The sequence below is a fragment of the Saccopteryx bilineata genome, chromosome 3, assembly GCF_036850765.1.
Source record: "Saccopteryx bilineata isolate mSacBil1 chromosome 3, mSacBil1_pri_phased_curated, whole genome shotgun sequence".
NCBI lineage: Eukaryota > Metazoa > Chordata > Mammalia > Chiroptera > Emballonuridae > Saccopteryx > Saccopteryx bilineata.
The window spans coordinates 86,005,154-86,023,658 of NC_089492.1; the positions used below are offsets into that span (position 1 = coordinate 86,005,154).

General features: G+C 42.1%; 1 protein-coding gene across 1 annotated transcript; it reads left to right on the forward strand.

The window, feature by feature from the left end:
- Nucleotides 1-632: 632 nt before the first annotated feature.
- SPATA31H1 (SPATA31 subfamily H member 1) lies at nucleotides 633-17,923 on the forward strand. The gene is made up of 7 exons (XM_066266440.1): nucleotides 633-773; nucleotides 4,250-4,328; nucleotides 4,885-4,939; nucleotides 5,511-5,591; nucleotides 5,992-7,761; nucleotides 8,872-12,579; nucleotides 12,658-17,923. The coding sequence occupies exons 1-7, from the start codon at nucleotides 633-635 to the stop codon at nucleotides 17,921-17,923; spliced, it is 11,100 nt and encodes a 3,699-aa protein (XP_066122537.1).
- Nucleotides 17,924-18,505: the final 582 nt, after the last annotated feature.

The following is an 18,505-nucleotide window of genomic DNA, read 5'->3' on the forward strand; positions in this document are numbered from 1 at the left end:
TTACAGTGAATTAACCCTAGAGAAACCAGTCAACTGAGTGTAACAAAAAAATAAATCTTCTCGACTTGGAAAATTAGACCATGGATTCTGGAATAGAGTGATCCTCTAGGGTCATTTAATTTCCCTATGTGACACCTCTTCTTTGTCTCAATGCAACAGCAACAAGGAAACATGTCAGGCCTTATAGTTGGGAAATCCTATATCTCATATTTTCTGAGAGCACCTCCCTAAAATATCCTAGCTTCCTTAAATGTACTTGACCCATTGTAATTTGTGATTTGGAACATATCTTGACCTCTACGGAATAACTGGATCCAGAGAAGATGCTTATAGGGCAGGACAGGCCACTTGGGAGTTCTGCTTCTTTGAAACCTTGAATTCAGACTCTCTGCACTATGACAAGTTTTTCAGCCTAGACCTAGAAGAGTGTAAAAGCTTTGGTTGTCAGAGCAAAGACCAGGGCAGCTGCTGGAAGGAGCAGCAGATGGGCATGGCTCAGAAAAGAGACTCAAACAACATGCACAGTGGCTGAACCCCGTCAGGCTTACCTTGAAATGCCCATTGTGATGTCATATGGAGTCACAGCCTTGAGAGAGAAAACTGTTAGATTGAGAGGGGCATGGGGTTGAGTAATGGCCCTGATATGGGGGGCCTTCCCATTGCCATCACATGTCAGCCTTCTACTATTATTTGGTCTCCTTGTTTGGGGGCTTTGGGTGCTGTTTTCTGGGAAACATAACAGGGAGCAGTTGGCAGCAGAGACAGACTCCAAGGTATGTAGTGCGACAACAGTCTTGAAACTCATTGCTCCCTGCCCCTGCTCCTGAATCCATAGAAATTCCTACATTTTGGGCCATGGGGAAATTGGATGGGGGGAAGAGGGAAGCTGAGATAGTGCTTTTGGATGTCCTCTTTATCATTCACAATCCTTTTCCCTTCAATTCATTTCATCAAACCTTGAGCACCTATTATACGACAGGATATGATGGGATACTAGACATTGAAGAAGAATAAAATACTATCCCTACCTTCTAGGAGCTTGAAATGAAGATGGGGAGATAGCACAAATATATACATGACTCAAGGAAAGAGGAATTGATAAAATTTAATAGAATTATAAATATTGCTAAAGAGAGAGGAAACAAAAAATATTTTGAACTAGGGTGACCTATGTTTCTGAGAGAGCTCAATTTGTGTTGCACGTCAGAGAAAGGGCAGGATTTTGAAGGTGGATAGAGTGGGTGGAGGAGAGTGGTGGAAGATTCTTCAGACAGAAGGAATATATTGGGAAAAAGTATGGGAATCAGAGAGTGCTGGAGATGTTCAAGGAGAGGTGAAGACACCTATCTGAATAGAGTGTAGAAGTATAGGGAACTCAGTGAGAGAAAAGGTTGGAAAATTGATAGAGGTCACATTGTAGAAGTCTTCAAATGCCAGACTGACTACTTTGTAGTATAAATATTCTGTATGCAACTGAAAGGCATCACAAATTTTAAAGCCAGGTAAAAATGTGCTTAGATCTGTGCCTTAGAGCTGTGCTTCTCATGCCTGACCAAGTGGTGGCGCAGGGGATAGAGCATTGGACTGGGACACCAAGGACCCAGGCTCAAAACCCTGAGGTGGCTGGCTTGAGCATGGGTTCATCCAGCTTGAGCACAGGGTCCCTGGCTTGAGCATGGGATCATAGACATGACCTCATGGTCGGTGGCTTGAGCAAGTGGTCACTTACTCTGCTGTAGCTCCTGGTCAAGGCACAGATGAGAAAGCAATCAATGAACAACTGAGGTGCTGCAACAAAGACTGATGCTTCTCATCCTTCTCCCTTCCTGTCTGTCTGTCCCTCTCTCTGTCTCTTAAATAAAATAAAATACACATGTAAAAACTTTAATGTGCATATGAATCACCTAGATGTCTTTCTAAAGAGCACATTCTGATTTAGGTGTGGGGTAGTAACTGAAAGTCTGCATTTCTAACAAGCTCTCAGGTGATGCTCCTACTGTTGAGTGAGCCTTGAAAATACGAACTTTTTCCAGCCTGGAGCATAACAAAAACATAATACACACAAAATCTCCCTAAACCGATTGTGTCATTCTGCTAAAAGTAACTAAACAATCAAACAAAATCTCTCAGCATTCCAATGCTCACATCAGCATTTCCCAACCTTTTCGGAGTCTCAAACTTCTTTTCTTTTCTTTTTTTTATATGATTTTTTTTTTTTTTTTTTTTGCATTTTTCCGAAGCTGGAAACAGGAAGGCAGTCAGTCAGACTCCCGCATGCACCCGTGCCAGGATCCACCCGGCACGCCCACCAGGGGGCGATGATCTGCCCATCTGGGGCATCGCTCTGTTGTGACCAGAGCCATTCTAGTGCCTGAGGCAGAGGCCATGGAGCCATCCTTAGCGCCCGGGACATCTTTGCTCCAATGGAGCCTCGGCTGCGGGAGGGGAAGAGAGAGACAGAGAGGAAGGAGAGGGGGAGGGGTGGAGAAGTAAATGGGCACTTCTCCTGTGTGCCCTGGCCGGGAATCGAACCTGGGAGACTCCTGCACGCCAGGCCGACACTCTACCACTGAGCCAACCGGTCAGGGCCTCTTTTTTTTTTTTTAGTGAGAGAGACAGAGAGAGAGAGAGACAGACAGGAAGAAGAGAGTTGAGAAGCATCAGTTCTTCATTGTGACATCTTAGTTGTTCATTGATTATCACATGTGCTTTGACTGGGGAGCTACAGCAAAGCGAGTGATCCTTTGCTCAGGCCAGCAGCCTTGGGCTTCAAACCAGCGACCTTTTGGCTCAAGCCAGCGACCATGGGGTCATGTCTATGATCCCATGCTTAAGGTAGCAATCCCGTGCTCAAACTGGTGAACCCATCCTCAAGCTGGCAACCTTGGGGTTTTGAACCTGGGTCCTCTGCATCCCAGTCCAACACTCTATCCTTTGCACCACTGGCTAGTCAGGCTAAAAATTCTTTCATGTCATAATTTGTCAACCCGCTTAGGAATTTTTTTTTTTTTATTTTTTTTTTACAGAGACAGAGAGAGAGAGTCAGAGAGAAGGATAGACAGGGACAGACAGACAGACAGATAAGAAGCATCAATCATTAGTTTTTCTTTGTGTGTTGCAACACTTTAGTTGCTCATTGATTGCTTTCTCATATGTGCCTTGACCTCGGGCCTTCAGCAGACCGAGTAACCCCTTGCTCGAGCCAGCAACCTTGGGCTCAAGCTGGTGAGCTTTTGCTCAAACCAGATGAGCCCGTGCTCAAGCTGGCGACCTCGGGGTCTTGAACCTGGGTCTTTCGCATCCCAGTCTGACGCTCTATCCACTGCGCCACTGCCTGGTCAGGCCCCCTTAGGAATATTTTTTTTTATAAATAAAGTTTTATTAATTTTAACGGGGTGACATCAATAAATCAGGGTACATATATTCAAAGAAAACATGTCCAGGTTATCTTGTCATTTAATTATGTTGCATACCCATCACCCAAAGTCAGATTGTCCTCTGTCACCTTCTATCTAGTTTTCTTTGCCCCTTAGGAATTTAAAAATCATTTTGTCCCATTTTCCATAATATATGATGTGATTTTAGGTAAATACTACAATTTTCAGATTGTTCACTGCTCCTGTATTGAAATAAAACTGATTTTGTATCCTGTTGATATTGTATTCTGTAACTTCACTAAATTCATTTATAACTCTAACAGTTTGTGTGTATTCATTAGGATTTTCTGTAAATCAGATTGTCATCTGTGAATAGAGATAGTTTTACTTTTTCCTTTCTAATTGGATGCCTTTTATTTCTTTTTCTTACAAAATTGCTCTGATCAGAGTAACCTTCTGCTGATTTTCCAAATTTCAATACAAATGGCAATTTCTTAAGTAATTCTTCTCTTCTCTCCTATTAACTGATAGCAGTTAATGACTATCCTCTGTATTCCCTAGCACTTATATTTCTATTCATTTACCGCACCATATTGCAATTTACCTGTTTAGAGATCTCTTTTCCCTACTAGTGTAAGTTCCTAGAATACAGAGATCATATTTATCTTTGTAGTCTTGGCACCCCACACAATACCAAGAACTTAGTAAGTACTCAATAAATGATTCATGGATAAATAAGTGAGGTGGTAACTATTGTTGTGGTTATGGATGGCAATCATATCAATATTTATGTCTATAAAATAAAATGCACTGTCAATAAATTCTCTAACCTAGAAATTACCTGATTTTTTATTCTTTTTGTGCCTCTTTAGACTTCAAAGCAGCATAGATCAAAGAAGATCCAGAAATTCACAGGTCAGAAAGATCCTATACTTCATGTTTCAGCTCAAGGCTAGTGACAACTGAGTGTGGAATGCTTGAAGACTTTAGCCTTTAAGAGCTGGTGGAGAGCAGGAGGTTGAAAAAGATTTGGTTAATGAAAGAAGTGTGCTTATTCTTTCCATGCTTCCATTCCTCCTTTCATTTTGTGTAAAGCTCAAGGTATCAGGAAAGAAACTTGGTGAAAATGGACAATGGAGAAGGGGTAATTTCCAAGAGTTTGGTGTGGAAACTTTTATCCAGTACCTTTTATCCCTACCATAGATACTGGATGGACTCCTTTGGAGGAAGAGATGTGTATTATGACCTCTGTTTCCCACACGCCAACTCCCTACTACCATGATTCCTGCTTTTTCCAATTGCTTACATCTATACTACATGGTAAAGGCAGCATTGGATAGTTTAAAAAATAAACTTGAGACTTAGATTAAAACTAAGTTCTACCACTAATTAGCTTTATGATCTTGGGCATGACTTCATCTTTGTTTCCTTATTTGTAAAATAAGGGGCTTGGACTAGGTGATATCAATAGTCATAATACTAATAGATTCTTTACCTCTACTCCCAGGTCAACAGTGGGAAGAAAATCTCACAATGGGTTGCATTAAAACTAACCTGACATGGTGAGTAAAATCCACCTTCACTGTGTCTATCTGGAACTCTGCTTTACTTCCCACACTATCACAGCTGTCTCCTTTCTAAGTTATGTGTCTCTTCTTATTGGTTTCCTTATCAGTACTTTTGTGTGTGTGTGTATGTATTTTTCTGAAGCTGGAAACGGGGAGAGACAGTCAGACTCCCGCATGCGCCCGACCAGGATCCACCCGGCACGCCCACCAGGGGGCGACGCTCTGCCCACCAGGGGGCGATGCTCTGCCCCTCCGGGTCATCGCTCTGTCATGACCAGAGCCACTCTAGCGCCTGGGGCAGAGGCCAAGGAGCCATCCCCAGCGCCCGGGCCATCTTTGCTCCAGTGGAGCCTTGGCTGCAGGAGGGGAAGAGAGAGACAGAGAGGAAGAAGAGGGGGAGGGGTGGAGAAGCAGATGGGTGCCTCTCCTGTGTGCCCTGGCCGGGAATCGAACCCGGGACCCCTGCACGCCAGGCCGACGCTCTATCACTGAGCCAAACGGCCAGGGCCCTTATCAGTACTTTTAATATTACTTCAATTACACTGACATACTCTTTTTCATCCAGCTTTACAGAACTCCCTGAAGGATGGACCCAGGAATGTCTATTATATCTTCAACATATCTTACAACATCTGGAAAGTGCAAGGTCAGGGAATATAGTTTCTGAGTGGGGATTGAAGATGGTAGTGCTTTTAAGAGGGAGAAGAGAAGAGGGTGTAGGAGAGAGAAAGTGAGATAAGGAAGAAGGGAGGGAGTGGGAAAAGAGAGTGAGTGAGTGAGTTAGTTTTGGCAATGGGGAAAAGTTCTGGGTTCAAAGGAAGCTTAAAAACCACTTGTCTGTTGATCATTTCTGATTGGAATGTCACAAATTCCTCCCTTTGTCCTTGTGAAAGAATTCTTTCTATAAGTAATCGATTTTGGGGAAAGCAACCTTTTGTTGTTTTTGTTGTTCTCCCTCAGTCCAAAATATTTTGCATTTGAAATTGTCATTATTTTTCCCTTTTTCTATTTCAAAGCAAAACAAAACTTTTCTCTTTACTTCTTAGATCAGCTCTTATAGAATCATACTTGCCTGAACCACAGGATATGATTTCTTCCTCCACCTCCTCTGATCTTGTGACTCAGGACTCTACTATCTACAGCACCTCCTCTGGATCACCATGCAACAATTCCAGTTTGTCTCACTTTTCTGTCTTTTCTGAAGAAACAACCTGGCAATTCCAGAACCATAGTCTACCTTCTTTACCAGAAAAGCAAACATTTGTGTTCAAGAACCAAGGCACATCCTTGCCTCCTTTTCAGCTCTCGGAGTTTGAGAAATCAAAACTGCTTCAGAATTTGGCAGCTCTTACACCCTTAAGACCTCAAAGCTCTTTCATCAACTCTATTTTTGAATACCCAGACTTCTGCAAACAGATGAAAACAAAAGATGAGAGGAGAAAAAATCATTTGAAATCAGATCATCAGCCAAATTCTATTTTCAAGGAGAGACCATTCTCAGGGTGGGCTCAAATCCAGCTCTCTCCTTCAGCTAAGGGGGAGTTAGAGGAACATATGGCTTGGAAGGTTTGTACTTTGCAGAAGCAAACAGTACCTCTGCCTGTGAGGGAATCACAGGCAATGCAGAATTATTTAACTGAGGTGCAAGAAAGCATCCCTGAACCAGAGAAACCCCAAATCCAGCTATCTATGCCCATTCATCAAAGAATTGAGCAAAATATCAACAATAAATCCCCAAACCTTCCAATATTTCAGCTCCATGTAAACAGTGGAGTAGAATCTGGATTAAATAGAATGGAAACAAAAAGTTCACACTCACTTATTCCAGATAAGCAGTCACAACCTGGGGATGGCCCCCAAATCCTTAGACCTGAGCTTTTAGTTACATCAATGGACACTCTACCTCCCAAAAGTTTAGAAGTTGACACAATTCAAAAGGAACCCACTTTACTGCAGAAGGACCCAAAACATGTGCTAGAGCTTAGTATAGAGCAGAGGGTAATAGATCTTCCAGAAAAAAGTATACAGCAGCATGAGACCCAACTGACTGCAGAATTGACTCCAAGGCCACCATATCAAGTCACTGATAGCATAATGGTAACTCCACTGGCATTACTTCAAGTCATGGGCTCAAGGGGGATGAGCCCAGAATCACATTCAGAAGTGATAGACTCTGTGGGTTTGTTTCCACAGCCAAATGAAGCTGTGAAATCAATGGAAACAGTGAGTATAAGCTCAAAATCAGCATATCAGGTCATTGAATCAATGGAGGTAACCCCAAGGCCTCAGCATCAAGTTGAAGAATCAGAAAAGATGACCTCAAGACCACTCAGTCAAGTCACAAATCATATGAAGATAACTCCTGAAGCATTGCTTCAAGTCATGGATTCAATGGGGATGATTAAAAAATCACACCCACACATCATAGAATCAGTAGGAATGATCCCAACACCAGAATATCAAGTCAAAGAGTCAGTGAAAAAGAATACATTGTTGGACCATCAAGTCATACAATCAGGAAAGATAAGTCCAAGGCTACAGCATACAAAAATGGAAACTGTGAAAATGATGCCAGGGCCTCAGCAAAAAGTTATTAAATCAATGAGTATAACTTCAAAGCCACAAATTCAAGACACAGAATCACTAAAAATTATTCCAGGCCCAATATGTCAAAACACAAAATCAGTGGAAGTGATGCTCAGGCCATTGCATCAAGTCATGGATATAATAAAAGTAACTTCAGTGGAACTATTACAAACTATGGATCTCATGGGAATAAGTCCGCCAACACGGGCAGATGGTACAAAATCTGGGGGTTCACAGACTCCTATTTCAAATTTGACCCCAATGGCAACTCAACCAGATGATATGACGTCTTCCAGTTCTCCTACTACTATTGACCCATCTGGAATTAGAGAGTCTGTGGGTGTACCTCCAAATCCACCTCCTAAAGTCATGGAATCAGTAGTGATGCCATCACATCAATCCATACATTCTCTAAAGTTAACCCCAATAGCACTGGAGTCAGCCATGGGAATGATAACAGAACCACAGTCACAAATTGTAGAAACTCATGATCTGACCCCAAGACCAATATCTCAAGTCAAGGAATCTCTAGAGTTGGCTCCTGGGCCATGGATTCAAGTGGTAGACTCTGTGAGGATGACTCCACAACCATATCATCAAGGCACAGAATCTATGGCATTAACTTCAGTGCCACCTCAAGACATGGAATCTTTGAGGCTGACCCCATGTCATCAAATCCTGGAATATTCAGAGATGAGCCCAAGGCAAAGCCATCAAGTTAAAGAAACTATGGGATTGACCTCTGACACATGGCTACAAATGAAGAAATCTGTTGAGTTGACACAGTCACATCATCAAAAAATGGAATCTTTAGGGACAGTCCCAAAGTCACTGGGTCAAGGTACAGAATCTATGAGAATGAATGAAAAACCATTGCATCAAGTTACAAAATCTTCAGTAATGACTATAACATCACTGTTTCCAGGTGTGAAAACTATGGAGGCAAAGCCAATGTCACAACTTAGAGTTACAGATTCTGTGAAGTTATCTCCAGGGTGGCCAAATATAAAATCTGAGAAACAGACCATGGGACCAGGTTTTCAAAGTATAAAATCTGTAGATACAAACACAGGTTCAATCTCACAAACAATAAAATATGGACAACAGATCCCAACTGTGAACTCTACAGAATTGGCCACAGAACTTCAACAACAAAGTGTAAAATATGATGAGTTGACCCCCATACCACAGCTGCAAAGTGGGAAATCTGTGCAGTCCTACCCAGGATCTCAGCTTCATGGTGAGAAATCTATCCAATTGACCCTAGGACTGCAACAGCAAAGTGAAAAACCTGCTAAGTTAGCCCCAATACCACAGTTGCAAAGTAGGAAATCTATAAATTTGACCTCCAGCTCACAGTTACAAGATATGAAATATGTTCATTTGACCCTACCACCAGAGTTGACCCCAAGACCACAACAGGAAGATATGAAATCTGTGGAGTTGGCCCCAATGACATGTTTACAAGATATAATATCTGAGGAGATAACCCAAGTACTATTGCTTAAAAATGTGAAAACTCCTCAAATGGTAGAATGTACAAAGTTGATTCCTGAGACACAGGTAGAAGGTTTGAAATATGAGAAACTGATCCCAGGGATACACATTCCAGCAGTAAAATCTGTAGGGCTGGTCTCCAAACCAAATCATCAAGCCACAGAACCTGAAAGATTGACACCCTGGCATCAAGCTTCAGAATCTTTAGGGATGATTTCAGAGCTAGGATATCAAGAAACAGAAGCAAAGTTGACCTCTGACATTTGTCACCACAAGGAAGAATCTGTGGGGTTGACACAATCATCTTTAGGAAATACCCCAGGGCCATGGGGCCATGCTTCAAAATCTAGGCAGATGAACTTAATGTCATTTCAAGGTACTCCTGAGACAAAGCTTCAAAGTGTAAAAACCATGGGGAATATTCCAATGTCACAACATACAATACAAGAATCTCTGAAGTTGGTACCAGGATCAGAGATGCAAGGCAGGAAATCAGAGGTGTTGATTCCAGACTCTCAAAGTATTAAGTTTATTCTGAATCCAGGACCATATTCTGAAGTAATAAGCTATGAGGAGTTGATCTCAGGACCACAATTTCAAAGTGTGAAATCTGTGCCGTTGACCTCAGAACAACAACCCCAGAGTATAAAACTTGATCCAGCTCCATTAGTGGTAGGATCTAAAGAGTTTATTACTGTACCAAGACCACAGCCCAAGAAAGTCAAGTCCAGGCAGTTAGGTCCAGAGCCACAATTACAGGATGTGAAATATGTTAATTTAATCCAACAGTCAACTACTACTAAAGCAGTAGAACCTGAGAACCTGACACAAGATGCAGTGCTACAAAGTATGCCATCAGAGGACTTGACTGTAGGGCCACAGTCACAAAGTGTCAGATTTTCAAAGTTATGTCCAGGGCCACGTTTTCAAGGAGAAAAATCTGTAGATTTAATCTCAGGGCCCCCACACCATGATGTGAAATCTGATGAATTGACTCCAGTTTCCCCAATGCAAGAAATCAAATTATCAGATTTTATCTTACAGCCAAAGCCTCAAAGTGTTGTATCTGTAGAGTCTACTTCTGGACCACAACCACAATGTATGAACTTTGTGGAACTAAACTCAGGACTATGCTTGAAAGATGCTACATTTTCTGACTTGACCCCAGAACTAAAGCATCAAGGTTCCAACCATGTGCAGTTTATAAAAGAAATTCAGATTCAAGATATAAAGTCTACAGGGTTTGTTGCAAAGTCACCTTCACAGTTAAGCCAAGTTGAAAGTATGAAATCTGTTGAAGGGTCACAATTTCACAACATGAAATCTGTGAAATTGAACTCAGAAATACAATTTCAATGTGAGAAATCTGAAGAACTCAAACTAAGGCCAAGGCAGCAAGATATCAAATTTTCTGAATTGACTTCAGGGCCAAAGCTTCAAGGTGTCAAATTTGGAGAGCAAACCCCAGGATCATTGTTTCATGGTGTGAATTCCAAGATGACTCCAGAGTTAGCTCTTGAAGATTCTAAATCAGCAAAGATGTATCCAGGGCATCAAGTTATGAAACAGGTGGAGCTTAGCCCAGAGTCATGGCTACAAGATGTTGAATTTTGTGATCTGACATCAGGAACTCAACCTCAAGATGTGAAATCTTCAGTGTTAAAATCAGGGCCACAATTACAATGTGTGAAATTTTTTGAGTTGACTCCAGAGTCAAAGAAGCAAGGAGTAAGATCTATGAAGTTGACTCCAGGGCCTTTGCTCCAAGGGTCTCAACTGCAAGGTATGAAACCTAAGCAACTGACTTCAGAGCCACAAATGCAAGACATGAAAATTGAAGAGATTACCCCATGTTTAAAACTTGAAAGTTTAAAGCCCAAGGAGACTCCAGATCCACTGCAATGTATAAAATCTGTGAAGTTGACCCCAAGGCTAAAGAAGCAGGTAGTAAAACCTGTGAATGTAACCAGAATACAAAAGCTTCAGGGAGTAAAATCTGTGGATTCAGCTCCAAGGCAACAGTCTTCAAGGATGGCACTTGTAAATTTAACTCCTGGCCCAGAACAGGATGGTGAGATACCTATAATCTCTCCAGAGCAGCAATGTGTGAATCCAGAGCAATTGAAGAGAGGGTCTAAATCAGAAGATGGGATGCCTTTGGAGTTAATTCCAGAGCTAAACTTTAAAGATGAAAAATTAGTAGACCTCAACTTTGAGTTACAGTTGAAAGACGCAAAATCATTTGAATTGACTCCAGAATCAAATATTCAAGGTGTAAAATCTAAAGAGTCTAAATTTGAACCACAGTTACAAAGCATAAAATCTCCCAAATTGACCCCAGAGCCACAGTTACACCAAGTAAAACCTTTGGTGTCAACTTCAGAACCAGAGCTTCAAGGGGTGCAAACTGTTGATTCAAAACAAGAGCCACAGCCTGGAAGTATGAGATCTATTCAGTGGATACCAGGACCTGAGTTCCAAGGTGTGAAATCTATAGGGTTAAATCTTGGGTCACAGTATCCAGGTGTCAAATTTACAGAGTTGAAATCTTTAATGCAGTCAAGAGATACAAGAGATATGAAGTCATCTAAATTGAATCTAAGGCCAAAAACTCAAGGTGCAATGTACATGGAGTTCAGTTGTGGGCCACAGTTACAGAGTGTGAAAACCCCTGAGTTGTCCCCAAGACAACTGCAAAAAGGAAAGTTTTTGGCGTCATCAGAGCCACATTTACAGGGTATGAAGTGTGTAGAGTTAAACCAAGGGCCACAGCCTGGAAGTATGAAATTTGTTCAGGGCATCCCTGTACTAGAGTTTCAATGTATTAAATCTATGCTAAATCTTGGGTCACAATCTCAATGTGTCAAACCAGCAGAGTTGAAACCATCAGTTCAGTTAAGAGATATGAAGTCATCTACACTGACTCCAAAGCCAGAGCTTCAAGGTGGACAATCTTTGGCGTCGCTTCAGGAACATCTGCCTCAAGGTTTTGATCTGAAAACTTGTCCACAGTTTAGAAGTATGAACTCATGTGACCTAATTTTGGGGTCAAAGCCCTGTGATATAAAATCTATGATGTGTAAATCTAGGCTTCAATTGCATGATGAGAAATCTCCTAAATTGACCCCAGGACTAAGTCTTCAAGAAGTGAAACACTTCCAGTCATCCCCAGAAACACAGGTTCAAGGTGTAAAGTCTCTAGTGCTTACACAAGAACCACAGCTTCCAGAGGTGAAATTTGGGGTATTAAGCCAAGGGTCACAGTTACAAAGTGATAAAACTAGAGAGTTTAGCTCTCCACGACACTTGAATAGTATAAAGTCATCTGAGTTGACTCTTCATACAAAGCTTCAAGGTGTGAAATCTGAGGATTTCAACTCTGGATCACAGTGGCAAGGTCTAAAATCTCCTAAATTGCCACCTGAGATAACGTCCCAAGAGATGAAATTTACTGAGTTAAATCCCAGCTCACAGATGCAAGATACAACATTTTCTAAATTGACCGTAGGGACAAAGATTCAAGGTGTTACATCTATAGATTTCAACTCTGGGTCATTGTTACAAGGTATGAAATCTTCTGAAGGGACCTCAAAGACAAAGCTTCATGATGTAAAACATAAAAAACTCAGCCCTGGTCCCCAGTTGCAAGATGTGAAATCTTCTGAGCTGAAACAGGGGACAAAGCTTGAAAAAGTGAAATCAGCAGAATACAAGTCAGGGCCACAGTTGCAAGATATAAAATCTTCTAGATTAATCATGGGTATAAAGCTTCAAGATGTAAAACCTATGAATTTCATGTCTGGACCACATTTGCAGGGTATGGAATCTTCTGAAGTAATCCCAAATGACAAGCTTCAAGATGTAAAATGTGTACAACTGGAACCTAGTCCAAAGTTACACAGTGAGAAATCTGATTTGACTCTGGAGAGGAAGTTTCCAGGTGTGAAATCTGTAGAGTTAGATTCAGGTTCATGGTTACAAGACATAAAATGTTCTGACTTGATCATGGGTATAAAGCTTCAAGATGTAAAATCTATGGGGTTCAATTCTAGACCATACTTTCAAGGTTTAAAATCTTCTGAAGTGATCCCAGGGACAAAGCTTCAAAATGTAAACTCCTTAAGGTGCAACCATGGTCCAAAGTTACAAGGTGGAAAATCTGATTTAACCCAGAGGAAGAAGTGGCAAGGTGAGCAATCTGTGGAGTTCAACTCTGGACCACAGAGACAAGATGAGAAACCTGATTTGACATTAGAGTGGAGCCTTGATGATTTAAAATCTGCCGAGTTAAAACCTGTTTCACATTTACAAGTTGTGACATCTGAGTTAATACCAAAGACACAGCTTCAAAGTGAAGAATCTGTGGATTTCATCACCAGGCCAATGTGGCAAGATATGAAATCTTTTGAATCGATTATAGGCACAAAGGTACAAGATGTTAAATCTTTGGGTTTTAACTCAGCCCCACATGGTAGAAAATTGTCTATGTTGACACAAGGCACACATATCCAAGGTGTGAAATCTATGGAATTCAACCCTGAGGCAAACTTACAAGGTGTGGAAGCTTCTGAGTCCATACAGCTTCAAATAATGAACTCTACAGTGGTCAATGATGGCTCAAAATTTCAGGTTACAAAACCCTCTGAGTTGTCCTTGGAATCAAAGTTTCACAGAGTGATTAATTCTGAGTTCAACGCTGGAAAGCAGTGGCAAGATGAGAAATCTACATTAAATCCAGGGCAAGAGCTTCAAAATGGAAAATTTATGGTGTCCAATTCTGGGCCATATTTGCAAAATATAAAGTCTTCAGAATTATGTGAAGGGACAAAGCTTCAAGATATGAAATCTATTAAATTCAGTCCTGAGCAACAGATGCAAGATGTGAAATCTTCTGAGTTGTGCCTAGGAACAAGGCTTCAAGGTATGCATGCTGCAGAGTTCAATGCTGGGTCACAACTGCAAGAGACAAGATCTGAATTAAGCACAAAGATGATGCTTCCAGATGAGCCATTTCTGGAATTCAAGCATAAACTTACATTGCAAGGTGGGAAATTCTCTGAACTTAATCCAGTGCCACAGCTTCAATGTGTAAATTTTATAGCATTCAACACTGGGCCAGAGTTGCAAGGTCTAGAATCTTCTGAGTTGACTCTTGGGTCAGAGCTTCAAGGTACAGAATCTAATGTGTTTTGCCTTGGGCCACATTTTCAAGGTATGAATTCTTCCTCATTCACTTCAGAACCCAAACTTCAGTGTGTAAATTCTACTGGTTGCAACCCTGGGCCACATTTGCAAGGTGTGAACTCTTCTGAATTAACTTCAGTTTCAGATCTTCAAGGTATAAAGTCTTCTGAGTTGAATCCAGAGACAGAGATTCAAAATGAGACATCTATGGTGTTCAACACTGGACCACAATGGCAAGGTTTGAAATCTAATTTGATTCCAGAGTCAAAGTTTCTAGGTGTAGCACCTATGAAATGCAATCCTGGACCACAGATGCAGTGTGAAAATTCTTGTGAGTTGAATCCAGGGCCAAAATTACAATGTATAAATTCTACTGGATGCCATCCTGGGCCACTCTTGCAAGGTATAAAACCTTTTGAGTTGACTTCAGGGACAAAATTTCAAGGTATAATGACAACAGAGTTCAACTTTGGCCCAAAGCTGCAACCTGTGAATTCTGAGTTGAATTCAGAATCAGAACTTCAATGCATAAACTCTATAAAGTTTAATCCAGGGCCATATATACAAGGTATGAAACCTTCTGAATTGAACCCTAGGCTAGAGTCTCAAGGCACAAAGACTATTTTCTTTAATCCTGAACCATATTTGCAAGGTATAAAATCTTCTAAGTTAACCCAAGGGATAAAGTTTCCAGATGTCCAAGTTTCGAACTATCTTGGGTCACAGCAACAAGCTGGACAATCTGTTTTGTGTCCTCAGCCAAATGGTACAAAATCTGTGTTACCAGAGCCACTGCTTGAAGATGTAAATTCTGTGAAGATGAACAAAGAGCAATTGCTTTGTGGTGCAAATTCTGTAAAATTGATTTCCTCTGAGCTGCAGGACTTAAGAGAGAAGGTGTGTGCACTGGAGTTATGTTTTCAAAAAGAGAAACTGGTGGAGTTATATCCAGGGTTAAATACTGAAGTAAAATCTGACAAGACAACTAACATTGTAGAAAACCCCCATTCTGAGATCCCAGGCATGGATTTCATAACTAAGGAGAAGATTCAAATGAAGCAGGTGGCAGAGTTACAGAACTCACTCCAGGGCCTCTTCCAACATCCACCACAAAGCTGGAGATCACCACCTAGGAACTTCCAGGCAGTATTGGGGGCTCGAAAAGGCCTTACCTCGTCTGTCCTGGGAAGACAACAGAATGTCTGGGAGAATCATGCCTGGAAGCAGAGACTACCTAGAAAATATCTTTCCAATATGCTAATGCTAGGAAATGTCTTGGGGACCACTATGGAAAGGAAGCTTTGTTCTCAAACATCTTTAACTAAAAGAGCCACTGCAGATACCCATCAACTTATTCAGAATTTATTTGGAGTTCCAGCTGAATTGATGAAATTTTCCCAGAGTCTGCTAGAGACAAGTCAAGGTACTATTTCCCAGGCTTCCATGGTCAAAAACTACATTCAGAGACATACTTCATGCCATGGTTATAAGAATAGAATGGCTTTAAGGATGTGGACACGTGGTTCTATGTCCTCCATAATACAGCAATACTCTGGAACGAGAGTGATAATAAAGAAAACAGATTTAAAGCTCAGTGATATACCTGGGGAAGCCATTCAGCACCTGCCCATTTCATATACAGGGGGCCAGCTCCCTGACCCAGGAAATCCGGAGTCTGCCTTCAATACATTTTTCACTGTGAAAGATCCTGTTCCAGTAGAAGAGAGTGAGAATTTACAGGATGTTTCACAAACAAGGATTTTTGAGTCCCAACATCCCCTCAAGCCAACTTATCTTTCTCAGGCCAAGACTGACTTCTCAGAACAGTTCCAGATGCTACAGGATTTGCAGCTAAAAATAGCAGCAAAACTGTTAAGGAGTCAAATACCCCACAATGTACCTCCACCACTATCTTCAGGTCTGGTCCTAAAATACCCTATCTGCCTACAGTGTGGCCGATGTTCAGGATTTAATTGCTGTCATAAATTACAGGCCACTTCTGGGCCTTATCTTCTTATCTACCCACAGCTCCACCTTGTAAGCACTCCTGAAGGCCATGGAGAGATTAGATTGCATCTTGGTTTTAGGTTACGGGCTGGAAAAAGATGTCGAGTCCCAAAGTATCAAGGAAGAGGCAGACCTGTTACATCAAGGAGCTCTATATCATCATCACCAAGGAAAGCTAAAATCTATACTGGAGTTTCCAAGAGTTCTACTTCTACAATAGAGTTTCTGTCTCAGCCTTCCCCATCTCCTGCTCCTGTACAAGCCCACGTTAGGCAAAAGCAATGTCGCAGCCCTGACTTAATAGGAGAGACTGATATCGAAGAGACTGGGCTCTGTGAATTCACTGAAGTTCACTCTTTATCAGAGAGTGACTCTGAAAGCAATCAGGATGAAAAATGGGCTAAAGTGAGAAGCAAAAACACCTGTGATTCAAACTATCCAACAAAAAGAATTACCAAGAGAATTAGAACACAAAGCAAAAAGTTATACACAAACTGTAGAACCACAATACAGAGTTCCTCTGGGGAATTACCAGCCCAGTTAAAAAGGAAAAGGAATGGAGCATTTCACACAACTACTGCCTCTTTAAAAAGACAACCTAAGAAATCCTCCCAACCCAAATTTATTCAACTGCTTTTTCAGGGACTAAGGAAGGCATCCCAAACAGCACACAGAATTATGGCATTTTGGGGGCAGAAGCCTGAGGAAAGGACAAGGGCAGACCAAATGCGATCAAGCAAAAACTGCCAACCAAAACAAAAAGCCACAGAATATTGCTTACTAAGAGATGTCAAAAGAGACACTATGCCAGTTGTCCAGCTCACACCAACAGACCCCACCAGGAAACAGGAGAGCATGTTGTGGGAAGAAACAGACCAATTCAGATCAGATGAACAATCACGAGGAGATAGCTCTTTCCAAACCAGACCTTTCCCACCACTTGGGCACTCAGTTTCCCCAAGAAGTAACATTTTCAAAACCATCACACTCAGACATCCTTTGGGTACCATTCAAAATGATAGTGGCAGCAGACCTGAGAAGAATTTCTACAGAAAAGAAGTCTCTAGCCCAGAGTTCAAGAACTTCAAAACAGGAACCAGAGTTGAGGCCAAAAGAAGAATCCTACATGGTACCACTATGAGGAGAACCTCACAGGGTACCCTTAAAAAGAAACTCACACATAAAAAACGAAACCACCACAGCTTCCCTGGGGAAAGAATCCCGTGTATTTTCTCTGAGAGGGGTCACCGCAGTCCCTCTCAGAGGAGCCATCGCGGTCCCTCTCAGGGGAGACATCGCCGTCTCTCTCAGGGAAGCCGTGGAAGTCCCTCTCAGAGGAGATGTCGCAGACCCTCTGAGCGGAGATGTCGCAGACCCTCGGGGAGGAGAGGATACAGTCTTTCTGCGAGAAGACAGTCCAGGCCCTCTGAGCGACGCCATCGCAGTCCCTCTAAGAGAAGACATAGTCATTCTGAGAGGAGCAGATACAGTCACTCTGAGTGGAGCCAGTACAGCCCACCTGAGAAAACCCATCACAGACCCTCTGAGAGAACTCGGCACAGCCCCCTTAAGGAGAGACTGAAGCACATCTCCCCTAGGGAGCGACCCAGACACTGTTTGTTTCAAGATTTCAAAAGTTACTTAAGTATGTCTCCCAAGGACCACACAAAAAATCCCAAAGCAGGGCAAATTCGGAGCCCGTAAGCGAGTAGATGAGATTCCCAACCCCATTATTCATTTATTCGCTCAAGTCTTCACCAAGCTTCCCTTCCCTGGCTTCTTTCCTGCTCAGCCACGGCCTCCGGTTCCTGCATCCTCAGCAATGAAACAGCTTATGCCTCTCAACCTGGGGAGCTTGGAAGGTTGTCCCAACCTGCACATTCTCTAAGATAAATAAAAGGGCAATAATTGATTTCCTTGTGCTTCTGGAAAGACCACTCGTCGCACTGGGTGGAGAATGGAGGTTGGAGGGACATTAACGGAGAGGGAGGAGCCTGACCTGTGGTGGCGCAGTGGATAAAGCTTCGACCTGGAAATGCTGAGGTCGCCAGTTCGAAACCCTGGGCTTGCCTGGTCAAGGCACATATGGGAGTTGATGCTTCCTGCTCCTCCCCCCTTCTCTCTCTCTGTCTCTCCTCTCTCTCCCTCTCTGTCTCTCTCTCCTCTCTAAAAATAAGTAAATAAAATAAAATAAATAATAAATTAAAAAAAAAAACAAAAAACGGAGAGGGAGGAGATCCTGAGGCCAGGTTAAAGCTCACCCCCCGTCAGTCCTCTGGGTCCCAC